This window comes from Bos mutus, chromosome 10, assembly GCF_027580195.1.
Source record: "Bos mutus isolate GX-2022 chromosome 10, NWIPB_WYAK_1.1, whole genome shotgun sequence".
NCBI lineage: Eukaryota > Metazoa > Chordata > Mammalia > Artiodactyla > Bovidae > Bos > Bos mutus.
This window is the reverse complement of record NC_091626.1, coordinates 94769241-94788700: the sequence shown is the minus strand read 5'-3', so window position 1 is coordinate 94788700 and position 19460 is coordinate 94769241. Positions and strand designations below refer to the sequence as shown.

The window sequence follows — 19460 nt, the reverse complement described above, 5'->3', positions numbered from 1 at the left end:
AGAAGAAAGTGAAAAGACACCATGCTGGGAGGAAATCTATGCTGCTGCAAAAATAGAATAGGGCTCAAGTGCCCCCTTCAGTAATGAATGCATGAAAAGAAGCTTCTTAAATTATAAATGTGGTTTCTCTTGTTTATTGCCCAGTAATCCTGTTCTATTGATTTCTGTTTATTTCCAATCACCTAGAATCAAAAGCTGTGTTGCTTAGAGATCTTGATCCCTAAAAGATTGTCATTAAAGCTACTCTGCTGTATTTTGCTGTTTATTTTCTGCTCGAAGTGATTAAATCAATACAAATACAGACAAAACACTTTTTCCTTTGCTCCCTAGAAGACTAAGGGGGGAAAACCTACAGAAAAGCTAAATAAAGACGCTTGGATAAGAAAGACATCCTGTCAAATGACATATTGATTTCTTTCAAAGAGGCCAAGTGTAAATTAAAAATATTCTTCTGACAGTTTTTAAAGATGCCACTGACTCAGCAGAGTCAGGACTTACTGATTTTCTCTTCCGAGAGGGCCAGGTTGGAAGGGCAGCCCACTCTTCCTAGGACCAGCCATCTCTCCAGGATCTCACAGGGAAGTCCACCTCAGTCAGTGCTAGCAGAGTTCCACGGTTCTGTCTAATCTGTTCTCGGTTCTGGTTTTGCCACCCACCACTGCCTCTGTCTATGTTTAAAGAGGTAAAAATTTCCAAAAAATTGTGCTAACATGGTTCTTTTTTCAAGTGGTTGCATTGAAACTCTTCTCAGAATTGGGAAGAAATGGGAATAACCAAGGCATGGGACTTACAATGGGATATTATTTGGAATGTTATTAAACAATGGTCTAGAAAGATCTGGAGGAGAGGAGAGGCAGGAAGCAGGGACCATAGAGAAGCCATCCCAGTATAGGAACTGTGCCCATATAGGAGCCATCCTAGGGCAAGAGTCCTTTCTCCCAAAGTACCGTGGAGAGAATCAGGCTAGTTATATCCACCCCACAGTCATGAGGCCAGGAGTAAAGGCACAAATGATCCCATACCTAAACTACTTGTTATAATTTGAATTTCTGAAAACCACCTCAGACCTCTTTGGCCTGTTCGAAAACATTTTGCAGAATTGTCCTCAGGGGCAGCTGTAAAATCCACAGGAACCAGTGTAAAGTAAGAAAGAAGGAAGAAATATTAAGGGAAGAATTCAATAAAAATGTTGGATTCATTTTACTCCCACCTAGGAGGGGTCCCCAGACTCTTGTGCTTGTGTGGCATAGGAGGCTGTCTGTGTAGATGGGGTGGCTGGAACAGAGGTGGACGCACATATGGTCTGCATCCCATCTGCTTGTGCACATGCTCCCTTCTCCTGTTGAACTTATGAAACACAAATTCAGGAATAAAGTGGTTCAGGATTTCAAGATGGTGAGAGCAGATCATTAGACCAAGCACAAGGTCCTTGCGAGCACAGACCCCTATGTGACTACATAGGTCTCAGGCCTGGGATGACACCTGCTATATTTCTGATACCTACTTTAATAATAAATGGGTGCTGTTGCTTATAAACTGAAACTGGAAAACGTTGTTAGCCTTGCCGTCCATCAGAAACGATGAGAAATGAGTAGTCTTGTCCCTTCCCACATAGAAAGTCTCTTGTGTTTGGTTTTGTAAGTTGTTTTGAGTCTGTATAGAGCATGGGGTCATCCATTTAAGGCTAGTTGCAGCCTAAGAACAAGAAAGTGACTTCTGGAGGGTAACTGAGTCCATCTGGGTTCCCAGTTTTCTCGTGGAACAGTACCTGAAGACTTTCTCTAAGTTGGGACTTATAATACAAATCAAAGAGCTGCATTTGAATCTGTCTCCCCATCTTTCTCTGTGGGAGGTTGGTACTGTCTTCCAGAGATGAGTAACCAGGGGTTGGTTTTCATTACCCAGCTGAACTCCTTTGCATTTTCTCTCTCTTGGGGGTTGATGTCAGGTTCTTGAGTTGGCTGTCATTGTCCTCTCCAGTTCGGACTCAGGCTTACTCACCGCAGATCACCCTTAAGTCAAGTGTCAGAGGCACAAACCTTGCTTCAACCACTGCTGTGGTTCTGACACCCATAGCTGACTTTTCTCACGATACATGACATGGCTGAGTAGGAGGTTCTCTTTTCAGAGTAATGAGGAATAGACAACCTTGTCTTTCTCTCACTTGTATCTTACATTCAATCCATTGCATTTGACTGTTTGGGTTAAGTTTTCTGTGCCACATGCTAAGTTCTGGATAGTACTAATACCTCTTCCTTCTTGTTCGTTCTACATGGTCTTGAGCTTGCATTTCTTAGTTTCTTGTTTACTAGGCATGGGCTTCAAACATGCTTAGTTTTGCAAGATAACGATCTTCAACTCTCCTCTACCCTCCAGAACTGTTGGACATTCACGTGTGTTGCACACTCTTTGGTGTAAGTGGCCTACCACTGACAAGATAAAGACAAGGTTATGTTTGGTCCCCAGCATTTGGCTGTTGCCTCGTTCCTTTCTCTTCCGCTCAGCTGGCACGCCTAGTTCATCGTAAGACCGAAAACGGAGAGCCACTGCTACTTGCTCTGGACTGAATGGCTATGTTACGTCTCTTTTCAGACTTGCTGACCGAAATCTAGGAATGACCTTGTTCTGTGACTCCTTGCTATCCTTTAATGTTAGGGCTTATTAAGTCTTCTAAGCTGTGCTCTCAACCTGCAAGGAAGGGCCATGTCTCCTGTGTTCAGTGATAAGGTTAAGCAACGAAAAAGAGGGCCAAGAGGAAGATGAGTTCACAAAGAAATATGACTTTACTTTTCCTCGTTTTTTCCTCCAAACTCATTCCTTCTTCCTGAACTGTGGAGCAAGAAAGAATAAACATGGATAAATGACTCATACCATCAAAACACAGTGATGCTTTGCAGAATCCAGACTATTCATAATTTCAACATCCATTGATTGATGCCTATGTCACTGTGGGTCATATTAATATTTGGCCTTGGTCCCTCACCCTCTAAAAACAAATGCTTGATTTTGGTATTATCATTAGGATAAAGACCTCAGCTTAGAAATTAATCTCCAACTCAAAAAAAAAAAAAAAGAGAGAGAGAGAAAGACGAGGGAACAAGAAGGTGAGCAAGCAGGAAACATAGGTTAGGTCATTGGAAAGTGAAAGTCTCTCAGTCGTGTCTGACTCTTTGCAACCTCATGGACTGGAGCCCCTCAGGCTCTTCTGTCCATGGAATTCTCCAGGCAAGAATACTGGCGTGGGTAGCCATTCTCTTCTCCAGGGGATCTCCCCAACCCAAGGATCGAAGCCAGGTCTCCTGCATTGCAGGCGGATTCTTTACCATCTGAGCCACCAGGGAAGCCCTAGATCTTTGGAGCTTGAGCTCCAGTTGTTGGCATTCCTTTGTCATGGTTAGACCCTCCATACTCCAAACAAGGTTTGTGGTGAAAGCCGGAAGAGTTTACAGAGGAACGCAGCCAAGCCTTTCTGATTAGCAGTCCTGGAGAGGGCTGCACCAATAAGAAAAGCATCCATTAAAGCCAGACCTTTGTGTGCACATAATCAATAGGCTCTTGATCTAGATTCCTGAAGATGTGTCTGGTTGGGTAGCTGTGGGGTTTTTTGGAGTTTTTTTTTTTTTTTTCCCCTGCCTTCTAAATAATATGTAATTTCTCTGGGCCAAGAAATAAATTGAAAGGATTTAGAGGGATTTGCTTATCAGTGGAACACCACGTAGCATTACATTCCTCCTGCTTTGGGGAAGGTACATTGAAGTTTGGTTAATCTTCTGTGGTTCAATACTCCTCTTGCCTCTGTCAGGCTGCCTTGAACAACAGATAGATTAATCCCCCTTTACCCACTCTCCTCTCCCTCCTCCCTCTCCTCTCCCTTGATCCACCCTTTTTTTTGAGCAGATGGAAGAAAAATCTTCCATCTGAAAGAAAAAAAAAAAGATATTGCATCATATTTATTTATATAATCCTACAGGACTTCAAAGATAGAAATAAAGGACGCCAATCTTTGGCACAAAGTTTGGCTGAGCTTAGCTTGGTTTTTTTATACTGTTAATTAAATCTTGAGTCTACAAAGGGATTTCCTTAAAGGTTAATTCATTAGAACAATTTATTATAAATCATGTCATTCTTTATTCTGCTCCAGTATATGTGTGGAGCAGGGGGGCAGGGGTGGAAGGGGAAATGTGGAGGTTATTGCCAGTGGGCAGAGTTTAGAGGGAAGCTGGTGATACCTTGGCTTAGATTCCTGTACAGTCTACCATCTTTAATGATAATGAATAATAAATGTTTTGTAGTAAATGCCATTGATGAGCCTCATATTCATTTCAAGCTTTGTATTACAGTTGATGGTTTAGCGTCACTCAGTGCGTTCTCGTTGGGCCTGGCTCCAGTCCTGGCAGTCTGTAAACTCCACGAGGACAGAGACTGGCTCAGCCTAGCCCCTCAGCACAGTGACTGACGCATGATAGGCTGTTGTCAATGTTTGTTGAGGGAAGACTGATTGAATGAGTAATTACATACATCTATAAAATCATATATCCAGAAAAATGAGGGTTTTCTTGGTTTGTTGCTTGCTTTTATTTTTTATATTCAGTTTTCTGACAGAGCTTAGTTTTAATTAACTAATTTGGTCATGCTGAATGCAATGTCTGTAGCCCAGGTCAATTCTCTTAAAACCTTCTCATTCTAAGGAAATATGAGCCAAGTAAAATATGTGTGTAGTCGTATCTTACTTGGCAAGGGGCTATCTCCAGATAGAAGAAAGTAATGTCTTGAAAAACCACAATGACATGAACTCCAGAAAACTTTTTAAAAATTCAGTGTTGCTCCCTGTTATATGTAAAATGGATAACCAACAAGGACCTCTTGTATAGCACAGAGAACTCTGCTCAAGGTTATGTGCCAGCCTGGATGGTAGGGAGGTTTGGGGGAGAGTGGATACCTGTGTGTGTATCCCTGAGTCCCTTTGCTGTTCGCCTGAAACTGTCACAACACTGTTAAGCAGCTATATCCCAAGACAAAATAAAAAAATTAAAGTTTGAAAAAAATAAAACTCAGTGTGGTTCCAATAAAGATACCTACACAGAGGTGGGGCTCAAGGGTTATTCAGAAAGTGTCCTCTCCAGGCTGAACTTTGACCTTTTGTTTTTGTTTTTCTGAACCTGCCTCATGACATGCTCCTGTCTTTTACACTTGAGTATGACAAGTTCAAATGATTTATTTCATTTTCTCATCATGGTATTGGTTGCTTCTTTTGAAGATGACTATAAAGAGGATGTTAAGAATAAAGTGAGGATATAAGGACTTCTCTGCTGGTCCAGTGGTTGGGACTTTGCCTTCCAATGCAGAGGGTGTGTTTGATCCCTGTTCAGGGAAATAAGATCCCACATGCCTCCTGGCCAAAAAACCAAAACATTAAACAGAAGCAATATTGTAACCTATTCAACAAAGACTTCACAAATGGGCCACATCAAAAAACTCTTTAAAAAATAAAGTGAGGTAGAGATAATCATGCCCATACAATCTTACCATGCTTTAAGGACTGTTTTAGGACTGGGTTTGAACTGAAGGAAGTGGTGGGGTTGATGGTGAAGAAGAGAGGGATGAGATAATCACTTCTAACAAATTTGCCCAACTTGCAGGGTTTCACCTTTGGTGCAGTCTAAAACTCATCCAGTAGTTTGTGTGTGTAATGGGGAGGGGGATCTACTAGCAGTGCTCAAAGGTTGAACTATGCAGTGGCAACGGTTTGATGAAGAATAGCTTAGTAAATACATTTAAATTGAGGTGGTCAAACTTTTCAAATATCATTAAAGATTACTGATTGATCTAGAGTTCTTATTTAATTAAAAGTATCCCAGACATTCTTTTTTTTTTTAAATATAGTGAGACCTTCTGTCATATGAGATACTGAACTCCAGCTCCATCTCAGAGTGGAAGTATGGAGACAAGAAAACTAAAACACCAAGCATTGGAGGGAATTTAATTCTTTTTAGCATGAAGCAGCTGCAGAGATGTATGGCTGTTTTCTGTGGGACTTCAGAATATTTATGGGCCTTTCTCTTTTCCTTTTTCACTGGAAGAAAAGCGATCATCATTCTTGAGTGCGTTATTTATAATTTCATAAAGCTGTTCTGTGGCAGGACTTATTTTATCTTGCATTTAATCTCGGTCAAATAACCGTGCTTCCAAGGAGCTGGGTTGAAGAAAATGATTATCTCCACCCCCCTCCCCCAAAAATGATTAGCTTATTCTTAGTAAAAGATAAAGGGCTAAAGGCTGGAATTTTGAAATCACACATAGGTACCTGGGCAGTAAGGAGGGAGAGGAGTGAAACTCTCTTAAACTGTTCAGACCATGGCAGCAGATATTTTTCTCAGTGCCAAATAATGAATAACAATGAAGAATGGTGTGGAACCATCCCTATACTGAGATGAGGTAGGGCCTTTCAGAGTAAATAATTAGAAACAGGTGATTATGGAAACAATAACTCATTGGTGGAAAATGAGAAGCCAGGCTTGTGAAACTGAGGGAATTGAAAGTAAATATACCTATAAATATACTTGGGTGGACAGAGTTTTGAGCTTTTTTCTGTCCCAGTTTATTCTAAGGTAATTTCAATAAACATTGGTAGGGGGTAAAAAAAAGAATATAAATGCAATAAAAAATCTTTCAGGAAAGGAATAAAGAGGGCTCCTGCCAGAGAGATATTTTATTGAAAGTTATTATAATACCTATCTTTAGTTTTATGAGTCCTAATACAAAACCAAGTACTTTCAACATGTGGATTAAAAATATGAAATACATATTTTAAAACTGGGTAGTGTGAATTATTATTTTTAATATAGGACTTAGCTAATATATTGAGACAGAAGTATATTTTCCTCCCCTTGAGAAGGTGAGTAAAGGTCTTTCATCTGCATAGTGGCTGGGGTGGGGATGGTGCAGTCAGACTCAGGCCTGTGTTCTGAAACCACGTGTATCCACTCCCTAAGGAAATGTGACGGATGACACCGGTGAGGTGTGGGGAAGGGAAGAAGGAGAGGCGTCCGGGAGGGCAGGATATTAAATTCACGCTTATTATCCAAGTTTGCAAGAACAGCGCGATAACTCAGGGAGCTGTCATCCTGTCATCCTGGGACGCCTCTTCACTCTAGTCGCCCTGTACTACTCGCGGGTATACAAATAAACTGTGCTTTTTCATGTCTCTGAGCCTTTGCAAAGACTGTCGATTTCACCTAGGATGCCCTTCTCCTCTTCAAAGCTCTCAGCTTTCCCCTGCTTCGCTGCTGCCTGTCCCCGAGGGCTCACTTCCACATCCTCCTTGGCCTAGGAGCTCTCTCTCTTCCCCTGTGATTTGCTCCCTTAGTACCTGCTGCTGCCTCTTGTCAAAGCGTCCAGTTTGCTCTGTCAGGTTTGCCCGTTTAGCAGACAGGCTCTTCAGAGACTGAGAATTCCCAGGGAAAAAAAACTGCTTTGTCTATCGCTTTATCCCTACTGCTACAAGGCTTGACACATAGGTGGTCAATAGATATTTATTAAATGGCATGAATATTAATAAATGATACAGTAATAAAATGATACTGCTAATATATACTGCATTAATGTATTATATATAATATAGCAATAAAATATATTAATCAGGTATTAGTGAAGGAATGAGTGAATGAATGGAAAAGCACCTTGATGATATAGTTACCTGAAGGTGGATCTAATCACTCAGCCACTGAAAAACTGATGATATAGTTATCGCTGAAGGTGGATCTAATCACTCAGCCACTGAAAAACTGACTGGGGACTGTTTATGGATCTTCTAGTCTTCCTTGAAGTAAGTCAGATAAGGAAACATTATCTGACTTACAGATAATGTTGATATTTGACATATAGGAACCCCAGTATGTAAACACTTTAAGCTTCAGTTCAGTTCAGTTCAGTTGCTCAGTTGTGTCCGACTCTTTGCGACCCCATGAATCGCAGCACGCCAGGCCACCCTGTCCATCACCAACTCCCGGAGTTTACTCAGACTCACGTCCATCGAGTCAGTGATGCCATCCAGCCATCTCGTCCTCTGTCATTCCCTTCTCCTCCTGCCCCCAATCCCTCCCAGCATCAGAGTCTTTTCCAGTGAGTCAACTCTTCGCATGAGGTGGCTAAAGTACTGGAGTTTCAGCTTTAGCATCATTCCTTCCAAAGAAATCCCAGGGCTGATCTCCTTCAGAATGGACTGGATGGATCTCCTTGCAGTCCAAAGGACTCTCAAGAGTCTTCTCCAACACCACAGTTCAAACGCATCAATTCTTCGGAGCTCAGCCTTCTTCACAGTCCAACTCTCACATCCATACATGACCACTGGAAAAACCATAGCCTTGACTAGACGGACCTTTGTTGGCAAAGTAATGTCTCTGCTTTTCAGTATACTATCTAGGTTGGCCATAACTTTTCTTCCAAGGAGTAAGTGTCTTTTAATTTCATGGCTGCAGTCACCATCTGCAGTGATTAGCCATTGGGAATTATGAGAGTTTTAGACAATCATTGTGAGGATAAAAAATGTTAAGATGACACGCAAGGCACCCTGATGAACATTTCTCACACAAGGACACAAATAGAGAAAGTTCCTAAGGCAACACTGCTATTTGAGAAGTGTGGCTGGTGGGCAGTTAGAAATAGCAGATGTCTTTAAAATATCTCTACCCTTGGTTATTATGAGTACTGAAGATTAATATGTGTTAACTGCTTAGCACAAAGCCTGAATATAGCAAGTGTTTAAGTAGTAAATTAATAGGCCTGATTTCAGAGAGTTCAAATATCTTTTTCCTCTCAAGAGTACTAACTGCTCTTCTTTCGAAAGAATTATGAATATTAATGAAAAATGACTATGATTGTAAGAAAACAGATACACTCACCAACACACACACTCTCTCTCTCTCTCTCTCTCTCTCTCTCTCACACACACACAAACACACACACACACATACACACAGCCTAGGGCTACTACATTTTATTTAAGGAAAAAAGTCCATAGTTCCATTCTAAATGCCTGTGATAGGTGTATCCAGAGTCTGTGTAATATTGCAATAGTCAAACGTACTCCACCACCCATGGGAACCAATAGTTAAAGAAATGTGCCTTTTCTTCCAAGGGTAAGAGTCAGACCCTGCATTCGCTTATAACTGAGGAAAGGCACAGATAAGAAATATTAAAAGCTCCTAAAAGCCTTGGGTTTTCTGAGAGTAATTTTGAATCAAATAGACATTACTTTAGGATGTGATCCTGAGTGTATATCCAAAAGCCTTGGTTTGTCATTTTTGCTGTTTTTTTTCAGGTAGCAGACACAGAAGTATTTTTTTTTTAATCCCTAGATATAGTGATCTTAATCCTGCCTTTTGCAAATCAAAGCTTGCTGCCCCTGGCAGAGGGGCATGGTGTTCTGTGGCAGGCATGGCTGTATCCAATGCCAGGTTCTCCAGATAAACATTGTTTTCCACAATGGGCAAGGAGGGGGTTGCGATATTTGTAATTGCTTTGGGGATTTCAGTGGCTGTGGCCATAAATGGTGATGGTGAAGTTTGAGAGACAGAAAGGAAAGGGTTGAATTCATATAAGACCCTTGCAGAATGTCTGGACCTACAGCCCTTGGAAACTGACTCCATCTTCCAATAAACTTTTAAGCTCTCTTGGCATGCTCTTCAGTATATTTTTCTTGACCACTCTTCATGGCTGATCCAACCAGAAATGGTGTTTTTATCACTAGTGGAGCTCAGGAATTATCAACAAGGAAGAGCAGTTCTAATGGGGGATAAATCAGTAAAGATAGAATGCAAAGGCAGATAGCGAATCTATGTAAATTAGGAGTAGGGACCAGTTTCCATGTCCCTGTTGATTGACTGGTTGATTGAGTTAGCTAGTTTTAATGTTTATTGAGCATGTACCATATGCCAGAAACAGAGTCTCACTTTTAACATTACTTTTACGTCACGTGCCCAGGTGATGACAAAAGGCTCTATTCATCCCAGTTTAGAGATGAAAGTAATTGAGGTCTGAAGAGGGGAAGTAACTGGCTCTCCCAGCTCACAGACTGTATGCTTAGGAGCTGGGATTTGCCAACTATACTGTCTAGAGGCAGGCCCACTCTTCACGGCCTGTCGTCTCCAGTTCTTAGACACCATGCATAGGAGCTTCTGGCAAAATGTGCTTCTGTTGTCTGGGAGGAACATTGTTCTCATCCATACACATATTAAAAAAAAGAAAAAAATCTCTGGGAAGAGGGGCATGGCCAGTTCACTTCACTGAAAGAAGAGGAGTGAGGATATGGGTGAGTATAGATGTGGGGCCTGCCCTGGGGGTTAGGGGCCCATTGTGCGCACAGAAATGGAGGTAGTGATGGAGAAGGGGAATAGGGGCTGGGGACAGTGTCACTTAAACCACAGCGGGGAGAATTTTTGTAGTGTTGGAGGAGGCTGTGGGCCTGTTTAAGTGCTGTGGGCCCTTGGCAGGTCACAAGCCATTTCCATATTTAAGAGGAAGCCAAGAGCAAAGTGAGGAAATTGTCTTCAACTGCAGAGCCTAGTACTTATCTTAAAAACCAAACGAAAACAAAAAAACAACTTTGCATTGTTTTTTTGGCTGATAAAAATTCAGTTAGTTTTTACAATGTTAAAGATTCCCCTAATACGTTAACACCTTTTTGGTTTCTCTTGAAGTTTTGCGTTCTTTTCATACATTTGCGCAGTGGCCTTTTTAAACTTTATTACCTGACCTTCAATTCTTAAGGTGAACTTGCTAGATTTTCATTAACTCAGCAGTTTTCATTCATTTCCAGTGACCAAAGCTAGTTAAGCCCTATATGGGCCATTCTGTAAGGTTCTTATAATCAAGTCACCAACAATTAATTTCCAATTGATTACATGTGAGAAATGTGTTATCAATCTTAAGGAGATTTTTAGGCCATTCCCTCTCAAGTGCTCTTTTCCATAAAATCTTAATATCAGGTATACTGCTGCTGCTGCTAAGTCACTGCAGTCATGTCTGACTCTGTGCGACCCCATAGATGGCAGCCCACCAGGCTCCCCCGTGCCTGGGGTTCTCCAGGCAAGAACACTGGAGTGGGGTGCCATTGCCTTCTCCTATCAGGTATACAGTATATTTGTTTAAGAACTGTGGCCCTTGGCAGGTCACAAGCCATTTCTATATTTAAGATCTTCCCCCTTTTGCCCACAACAACTATTGCTGAGTGGTGTCATCCCCACAGAAAACACATGCCTTAGAACTATCAATGATTGTGTTATCATTGTTGTTTAGTCGCTCAGCCATGTTTGACTCTGTGGCCCCGTGGACAGCAGCACGTCGGGCTTCCCTGTCCTTCACTGTCTCCCAGAGTTTGCTCAGATGCATGTCCATTGAGTCTGTGCTTGCTATCTAACCATCTCATCCTCTGTCATCCCCTTCTCCTTTTGCCTTTAATCTTTCCCAGCATCAGGGTCTTTTTCCAATACGTTGGCTCTTCACATCAGATGGCCAAAGTACTGGAGCTTCAGCTTTAGCATCAGTCCTTCCAATGAATATTCAGAGTTGATTCCTTTAGCACTGACTGGTTTGATCTCCTTGCAGTCCCAGGGGCTCTAAAGAATCTTCTCCAACATCACAGTTCAAAAGCATCAGTTCTCTGGAGCTCAACCTTCTTTATGGTCCAGTTCACATCCATACGTGACTACTGGAAAAACCATAGCTGTGACTGTACTTTGCCAGCAAAGTGATGTTTCTGCTTTTTAATACACTGTCTGGGTTTGTCATAGCTTTGCTTCCAAGGAGCAACTGTCTTTCAAGTTCACGACTGCAGTTACTGTCCACAGTGAATTTGGAGCCCAAGAAAATAAAATCTGTCACTGTTTCTACTTTTTTCCCTTCTATTTGCCGTGAAGTGATGGGACTGGATGCCATGTTCTTCTTTTTTTGAATGTTGAATTTTGAACCAACTATTTCACTTTCATTCTTATCCAGAGTCTCTTTAGTTCCTCTTTGCTTTCTGCCATTAGAATGGTATCATCTGCATGTCTGAGGTTGTTGATATTCCTCCTGGCAATCTGGTTCAAAACTGGTAAATGGGCCTGTCAAGATGGTATATTGTCACCCTGCTTCTTTGGCTAATATGCAGGGTACATCATGCGAAATGCCAGGCTGGATGAATCACAAGCTGGAATCAGGATTGCTGGGAGAAATGTGGCCTTTCCCCTATATTTAACCTTTGCATCTGCACAGCTAATATTTATTCTCTTACCACCTCCCTTCCCTAAATGATGGGAAATGGACATGTACTGGCCCTATCACCGCCAGAAACTCCAGAAGAGTGAGCTTATGATCTCTGACACAAATAGTGATGCTCCAGGATACAAATGCCAGCGTCAGTTGCTGGAAGTGAAATGTACATGTCACTAGTGTCTTGAAAATTGAAAATAAAAATAGAATGTTTGAAAAATAGTTTTCTATTAACTTTAAGGAGGAGAGCAGGGGTTGAAGTATCTCCTTGACAAGTGTAGAATAAAGATCAAGAACGTGGTTTAAGGCACCTCTCTGCCGCTGTCAATTAAGCGAAATCAATTACCTAATGTGGTTTTTCTACTGTGCTTTGCTATGTTCAGCGATCCTATGCCTCTTATGTCTATTTCAAGAAGGACATTGTCTGGAAACACTAAGCTTATAGGTTGTCATGCGTATTCATTTTCTAGGGCTGCCATAACAAAGGACCACAGACAGAGTGGCTTAAAAAAGGGGGATTTATTTTCTCACAGCTCTAGAAGCTGGCATTCTGAAGTCAAGCTGTCAGGGGTCCAGTTTCTCCTGAGGCCTCTCCCCTGGCTTATAGATGGCTGTCTTTCCCCTGTGCCTTCCCATGGTCTCCTGTGTGTGTGTGTGTGTGTGTGTGTGTGTGTGAGACAATCACTTCTTTTTGCAAGGAGAGCAGTCATGTTGGATTTACTTACCCAAATGACCTCCTTTTAACTTCATTACCTCTTTAAAGACCCCATCTCCAAATACCAGTCACATTCTGAGGTACAAGGGGGTTAGAACTTCAATATACGAATTTGGGAGAGGACACAGTTTGGTCCATAGCATCCTGTAAGAAGGGGATGCAAGAAGCCTACAGGAGCTACAAATGCCACTTTTAAATAAGATGCACGTGTTCAGACCTTCACTATGTGTTTTACCAGCTGTGAGTCTTTTAGCAACTCACTTAACCTCTCTGAACTTCAGTTCTCTTTAAAAGTATAATAATCATCCCTGTCCCGAAGGATCAGTGTGAGAATTGTGTCTCATTAATTAGTAATAACTATAACTAGTAAGCCTGTATATGTGTCTAGCAGAGCATCTGAGTGGTAATTGCTTTTCCTCTTGAATATGGATTGAGACTTCAGTGCCTTGGGAATAATAAGACTAGCAAGTCAGTTAATACTATGAACATCAGAAAGTAGAAAACAATGAGCATTCATTGAACAACTGCTGTGTTTTGAATACTCATGCACAAAGTAGGGCAAAAGTTTGGTTTTTAGACGAGAGCTGTAGATTAATGATTGATGGGTTGATTTAAAGAGTATTTATCGTGCATGTAGGATATACCAGGTACAGAAAGTAGTCTTATTTACTGTCTAGCAAGGGCCCTTCTCACTGACCATGCCCACAGTCCTTTATATTTCTTGCAGCAGCAGATTCCCTGTCTTTGGGTAATTTCTTCAGGATTCAATAGAAAAAAAAAAAGTCTCAAATTGAATTACCACTGTTACAATCAGAAATTTTGTGCTCTTTTCAGATACAGCCTTACCTGTGTCCAGAGGCTGTCTTGTAGTGTCTGTCTGCTGGTCCACATTACTAATTCAGCTAATTGCAGCAATTACATGAAGAAATCGCTGATGGCAAGAGAAGTCATTATGCTATCCCCGAACAGACTGCCTTCCGCGGCGTTCATTAATTACGCCAGCCTATGGATTGGCGACCACCAAATCATACACTTGAGACTGCACACCATATGCACTGAAACTCTCTCCACACTGCCAAGCGTTTCTGTGCTGGCTTGCTCTCTTGCCACCACCTGCAATAGCCCTTCTCCTGCCCTTCTGATTCTCAAAATTGAAATTAAAGTCAGGATAGAGTCAGGCTGCAAATGTGATCTACAGGGATGGGATAGGCTTGAGCCTCCTGGAACCACCTTGGGTTACTCAGCTTCCCATGAGACCCACCCAGAGTGTCTGGACCCAGAGCCATCCACAGCTACACAGGAGTTAAAATTCTCTACCCTACAGCATGCCCTCTTTAGAGAAGAGAGACAGTAATGGTGATGGAGGCAGGACACAATGATGAGTCTTTGGTGCTTTTGTTCATTGGTTTCCTTATCTCTCTCTCTCTGCCCCCATCTCATTATTTTTTCTTTGACACGCACAGCCAACATCAGATGACCTTGTTTCATCTGCTGAATGTTCAAGCGATGACGAAGACTTCGTTGAATGCGAGCCGAGTACAGGTAGGTTAGGTCAGTCTTGTTTTGCTTGCTTTATTTTTTCATTTGCAAAAAACAATACATACATATATGTGAATATACATGTGTTTTATATATATTATAGTGTGTTAGTGTGTGTATTTCCTATATCTATATATGTATGCAAATACATATATAAATATCACTGTGCAGTCGAAAGCATCAAATCCCATGGAAGGAGCCATAAGACCCCGGGGAAATTTAAAGTCAGTTCCTTGACTAGCTAAAGAAAACTCAATAGGACTTAACAGTGAGCAGTTAGACACCCAGATTAACCGCCAGAAGAAACAGAAAATATGTAGCAGCCAGTGGAATCTATGAAATTGACAGGGGGTGAGGGCATGAAGACTTCTATATTGGATTGACATCAAAAACAACAAAAAAGCAAAAACATAAAGCCAAAGTGGAGCCACAAAAGTCATTTAATCCTCATGAACTATTCTAACTCTTAAGTGGCAAACAAAACCAAACCAAAACCAAACAACCAAAAAACATTTTTTTTTTCCATGGGATTTCAACAGCAGTTAACATGGTATTATATTTATACTAATTTTGTTCATTGTGTGTTTAGAGAATTTGTGCAGCAGTATAGCATAGTAAACACAAAATTAGTACAGAACCATGCCATGTCAACGGCTGTGATGCTTCAAAATGTATCTACTGTGCTGAAGTTGAGAGGACTTTGGCAATTAGCAGCTTCAATGTGTTCCCCATTTGCACCCAGATACATTTCAATGTTTTATGGTCTTTCTTTATAGTGAGCTATATACGATATAATGTCCAGTAGGCAACTGCAGCCCCTAATTATTTCCTATCAACTTTCCCAAGTCGTCTGTTTTGAGACTTGCTATAAGTTAAAAATTTACATTTATATATATAATAGAGAACAGATATCATCGAATTTCTGTGTATGTTTAATAGCATTTCAAAGCTGGAGTTGGGTTAGGATCTTATTTCTTCAAAGGCTAAGAGAAATAAATAGAATTTTCTAGTTGATTGTTCGGGTTACTTAATTTTCATTTTCCTTTTCTTTAAAAGAAAAGGAGAGCCGTTAAACATTTTTTTTTGTTGTTGTTTGTTAATTCTAGAGAAATTTAAGATTCATGAAAAAATATTAGTATAACAAAAGTAAAATCTTTCATTTGTTATCCTAAAATGATTTACAGATTTTGTAGAAGACTGACTGCTTGGTGTCTTGCAAGTGGCTTTGGATACAGGAAGTTCTCTGGGTTTCTGTTCTTAGCATAGGGACAAAGCAGTGATATGTCGGGCCTTTTCTTTCTGGAGTGTGTTCCATTTCTTTGGAAGCTCAGTTGTGTGGGAGGAAAGTAAGTGTGACCTGGTTAGTCAGATTTTTTTTCAGACTTTGAGTCATAATATGGTATTAAGTGAAGTTTTAACTATAAAGGGAGGATTCTTCCAGTCCATACCAGAACAGATTTTCATTCATTCATTTAATAAATATTGCTGAGCCCTCAGGCAGGATACAGTGCATCTCCAGATTTGAATCCTTCCTGTTCTAAGGGTTTTCACAAATGAACTGTTGTAAAATATAATATAGAGCTTTACTATCTAAACTACCTCTCCCGCAGAATTCAGTTCAACAAATATTTTTTGAGGGTCCTTGGTGTATGCCAGGTATGTGTAAGATATTAAGAATTTAGCTATGAATATGGCATGATCTCCAAGATGTATGTTAAATTAATTGATTGGGGCCAATAATTTAAGATACTTAGACTTTAATTTGGATTCCCTATTTACCCTTTATCTGGTTTTCTTGCTTTCATAGCAGTGATATCTATATATATGCAACAATGTTTATCAGATCTTTAGATGATAAAATCCAGACTTGATCACTCTGAATCATCACGCCTGTCTTCCCTACTACCTCCACACCCGAACATACACACACACAACAGACATCTCCATAGCAACATCCATCAGAAGACAGAGGGCTTTTCTAGATCTCTGATTCATGAGACCTGCAGCTCCCCAGGTTGTGAGTATAATTTGGTTACCATTTGGTATCGAACATAAACAGGCCAAAACCTGAAAAGCCCCAGACTAAGTCCGTTTTCTTTTTTAGTGGCTATGCAGGTGTTTCATCTGATTCAAAAGCAGAGGACAGAAATTCAATACCAGCATTTCTTGAGTGATATAATTACACGGGGCAGGTAGCGGAATAAAAACAATTTTTAAAACAATCTGTTGTGTTCTGCAAGGGAGGATGGGAGGGAATATATAAATAAAGCAGGTAACAGAGAGCCCATCCCAAAGGAGTTAACATACCAGCTAAGAGACTGGTATTAATATCCTTTGCCCAGGATTATTTAACTGATCACAGTTGAAGAATGAATGTTTCTTCTTTCTAAATTTAACTCTATAAAGTATTCCTGGTAAGGGATTCAGATGCACAGGGGAAAAGTCAGAGGCATATTTAATGCAAGAAGGAGATAGATATTCCTGTTGATGCAGAGGCTTTGCCTTGGGGGCCTGATTAATACTGATGAAGATTACATGCATAGAGCTATCAAGTTCTTTTTAGCATTGTATGAGAAATATCTCTATAGCCTTCAGATTTTCCAGAAATAATGAAGATTAAAAATCAGAAGCATTCAAACCAGTTGTTTCCATGGCTAGATTTTGCACTGCCTGAAGAGAAGTCTTCTGTTGCCCATGCAACAGTAGATAATGCTGACTTTTACATAACTTTGAAGTAAATTGCTAGCCCTGAGATTCTATGCAAATACTGCGATTAAAATTCTAGTTTTGAACCTTCTAATTCACTACCTCAGTTTCTAAAATTTTATTCTCTTCTAGACCTGATGTTTACTGTAAATACACTAACTTTGGCTAATCTTGTGTCATACTTGAAATTACCTTATCTTCTCTGTGTTAGCCAATTTATAATTTTCTAGGCTCTCTCAGTTATAAGGCATTTCACTTCTGCAAGTTCTTTCCTGATTAATTTAGGTCCATTAGATGCTCTTGCTTTTCATAAATTTGGGCAGTCTAGTATATGTTATATTCAACAACTTTTGTTTTCATGTGGGCATCAAATTTTAAATGAAATGATTTTTCCTATTTAATTTTATTTAAAACAAAATGGACTTTATTGCTGCTGGTTTTGAGCCAGATGTAAGCGAATGACTTCTATACTGACAACCCACTTTGGCATTTAGGGATCACCCTGGTTTGGTGTAGCTTAGTCATATCATGTTTAGGGACCACTTACAGTTTTTTAGCTTGGCCGATGAGTCTAGAAACCTCGTAAATCCATTAGATCTCAGATTTTCTCTGTATGTGTTTGCTGGAACATACGTAATAAGTTTTTTAAAAAGGCTAAATCATGAGAGCAAGGCACAGAGTGAAATCTCAATTACTATTTGCTGACTGGATTTATATGATTCTCAAAATACCTCATAACCTTAAATTAAAATTGGAGATTTTTCATACCTCTCTCTTCATCTCCCTTTAAACAACTAAATGAAACCTGTTGAATTATTTAAAATATATGATTTCATACAAGTAAGTATCACCCTAACAAAATCCACATTTCTTTAGCAAAAACAATTCTCTACTACATCCCTTCCTTTGCTGAGAATTAGACCATTTTATAGTGAGTTGCAGGGAAAATTTCATTTTCTGAACATTTGCTTTGAGAACCCAGAATTGAAATTGTGAACTATAAAATCATAATGAGTCCATCTGTAGCAATAAAAATATTCAGAATATTTGAATAGCTATCTAAGTACCTGAAGTTGAGGATCAGGATTTTATCTTTCCTAATGTGTAAACAGTAATTGTGTCCCCTACAAAAGAAGTATTTAATAGTTCAGATTTGTGTCTTTGCATATAAATGCCTCTCCTCCCAACTATACTTCTATTGATATTAAATTGTGCAGTAAATGCATATTTCATTGTTGATTACCTCTTTGTAATCAACAACAACAGCAACAACAACAAAATAAACAAGCTGGAGAGGATTCAAATAACTATGAATTCAAATAGCTAGGAAATAGGATTCTCTCACAGAGAAGGCGATGGCAGCCCGCTCCAGTACTCTTGCCCGGAAAATCCCATGGACGGAGGAGCCTGGTGGGCTGCAGTCCATGGGGTCGCAGAGAGTCAGACACAACTGAGCCACTTCACTTTCACTTTTCACTTTCACGCATTGGAGAAGAAAAAAATGGCGACCCACTCCAGTGTTCTTTCCTGGAGAATCCCAGGGACAGGGAAGCCTGGTGGGCTGCCGTCTATGGGGTCACACAGAGTCAGACACGACTGAAGCGACTTAGCAGCAGCAGCAGCAGCATGTGATTGTGGAAGTCAAATAAAAATTAAGATCTTTAGTAAGATTGCCTCCATGATCTAAAATATGGGAATGGATTCTAAAATTCAAAGTGATGGAATTCACTTTTCATTCCTTCTCTCTCCCTCTCCCAACTTCTATGCCTAGTGTCTCCATCTTTAGGAAAAAAATAAAAAACCATCAAAATGAATGCATTGTCAGATTGGCTTTTGCATAATTAAAAACTACCAATTGTCTGAATTTTGTGTTTTGTGATCTTAAGATTGGAAAAATCCTGGGAGCAGGGTTTATAGAGCAGAGGAAAAAAAAAATAAAAAGAAATGCCTTTTACACCTGAGCAGTGGGTATGGCAGTAATTAACAACTATATTGATTCATCCAGCCATTATCCAGGGATACATGTTTCTAGTTGTCAATTAGCCAGGTTTCTTGCCTCCACTGATCTTAAATGTCCTTTGATCACATCTCAAGAGACCAGCACTTCCACCAGAGGGCAGACAGTAACAGGAAGTGAAGATGAAACACATTCATCCATCAATAGTACTGTACTAAACAACTTCCATAACGGTGGAATTGAGGGAGATGTTTAAACTAATGACAATAATCTGAGATCACAAAATAGTTACTA

The 19460-nt window shown here is 40.2% G+C and overlaps 1 protein-coding gene across 1 annotated transcript in view; it reads left to right on the top strand.

The window, feature by feature from the left end:
• Window positions 1-19460, top strand: part of NRXN3 (neurexin 3) — a 1738078-nt gene that overhangs the window by 1665481 nt on the left and 53137 nt on the right. The window contains 1 exon segment of the mRNA XM_070378549.1: window positions 14428-14506. Coding sequence (XP_070234650.1) covers window positions 14428-14506 — 79 coding nt within the window.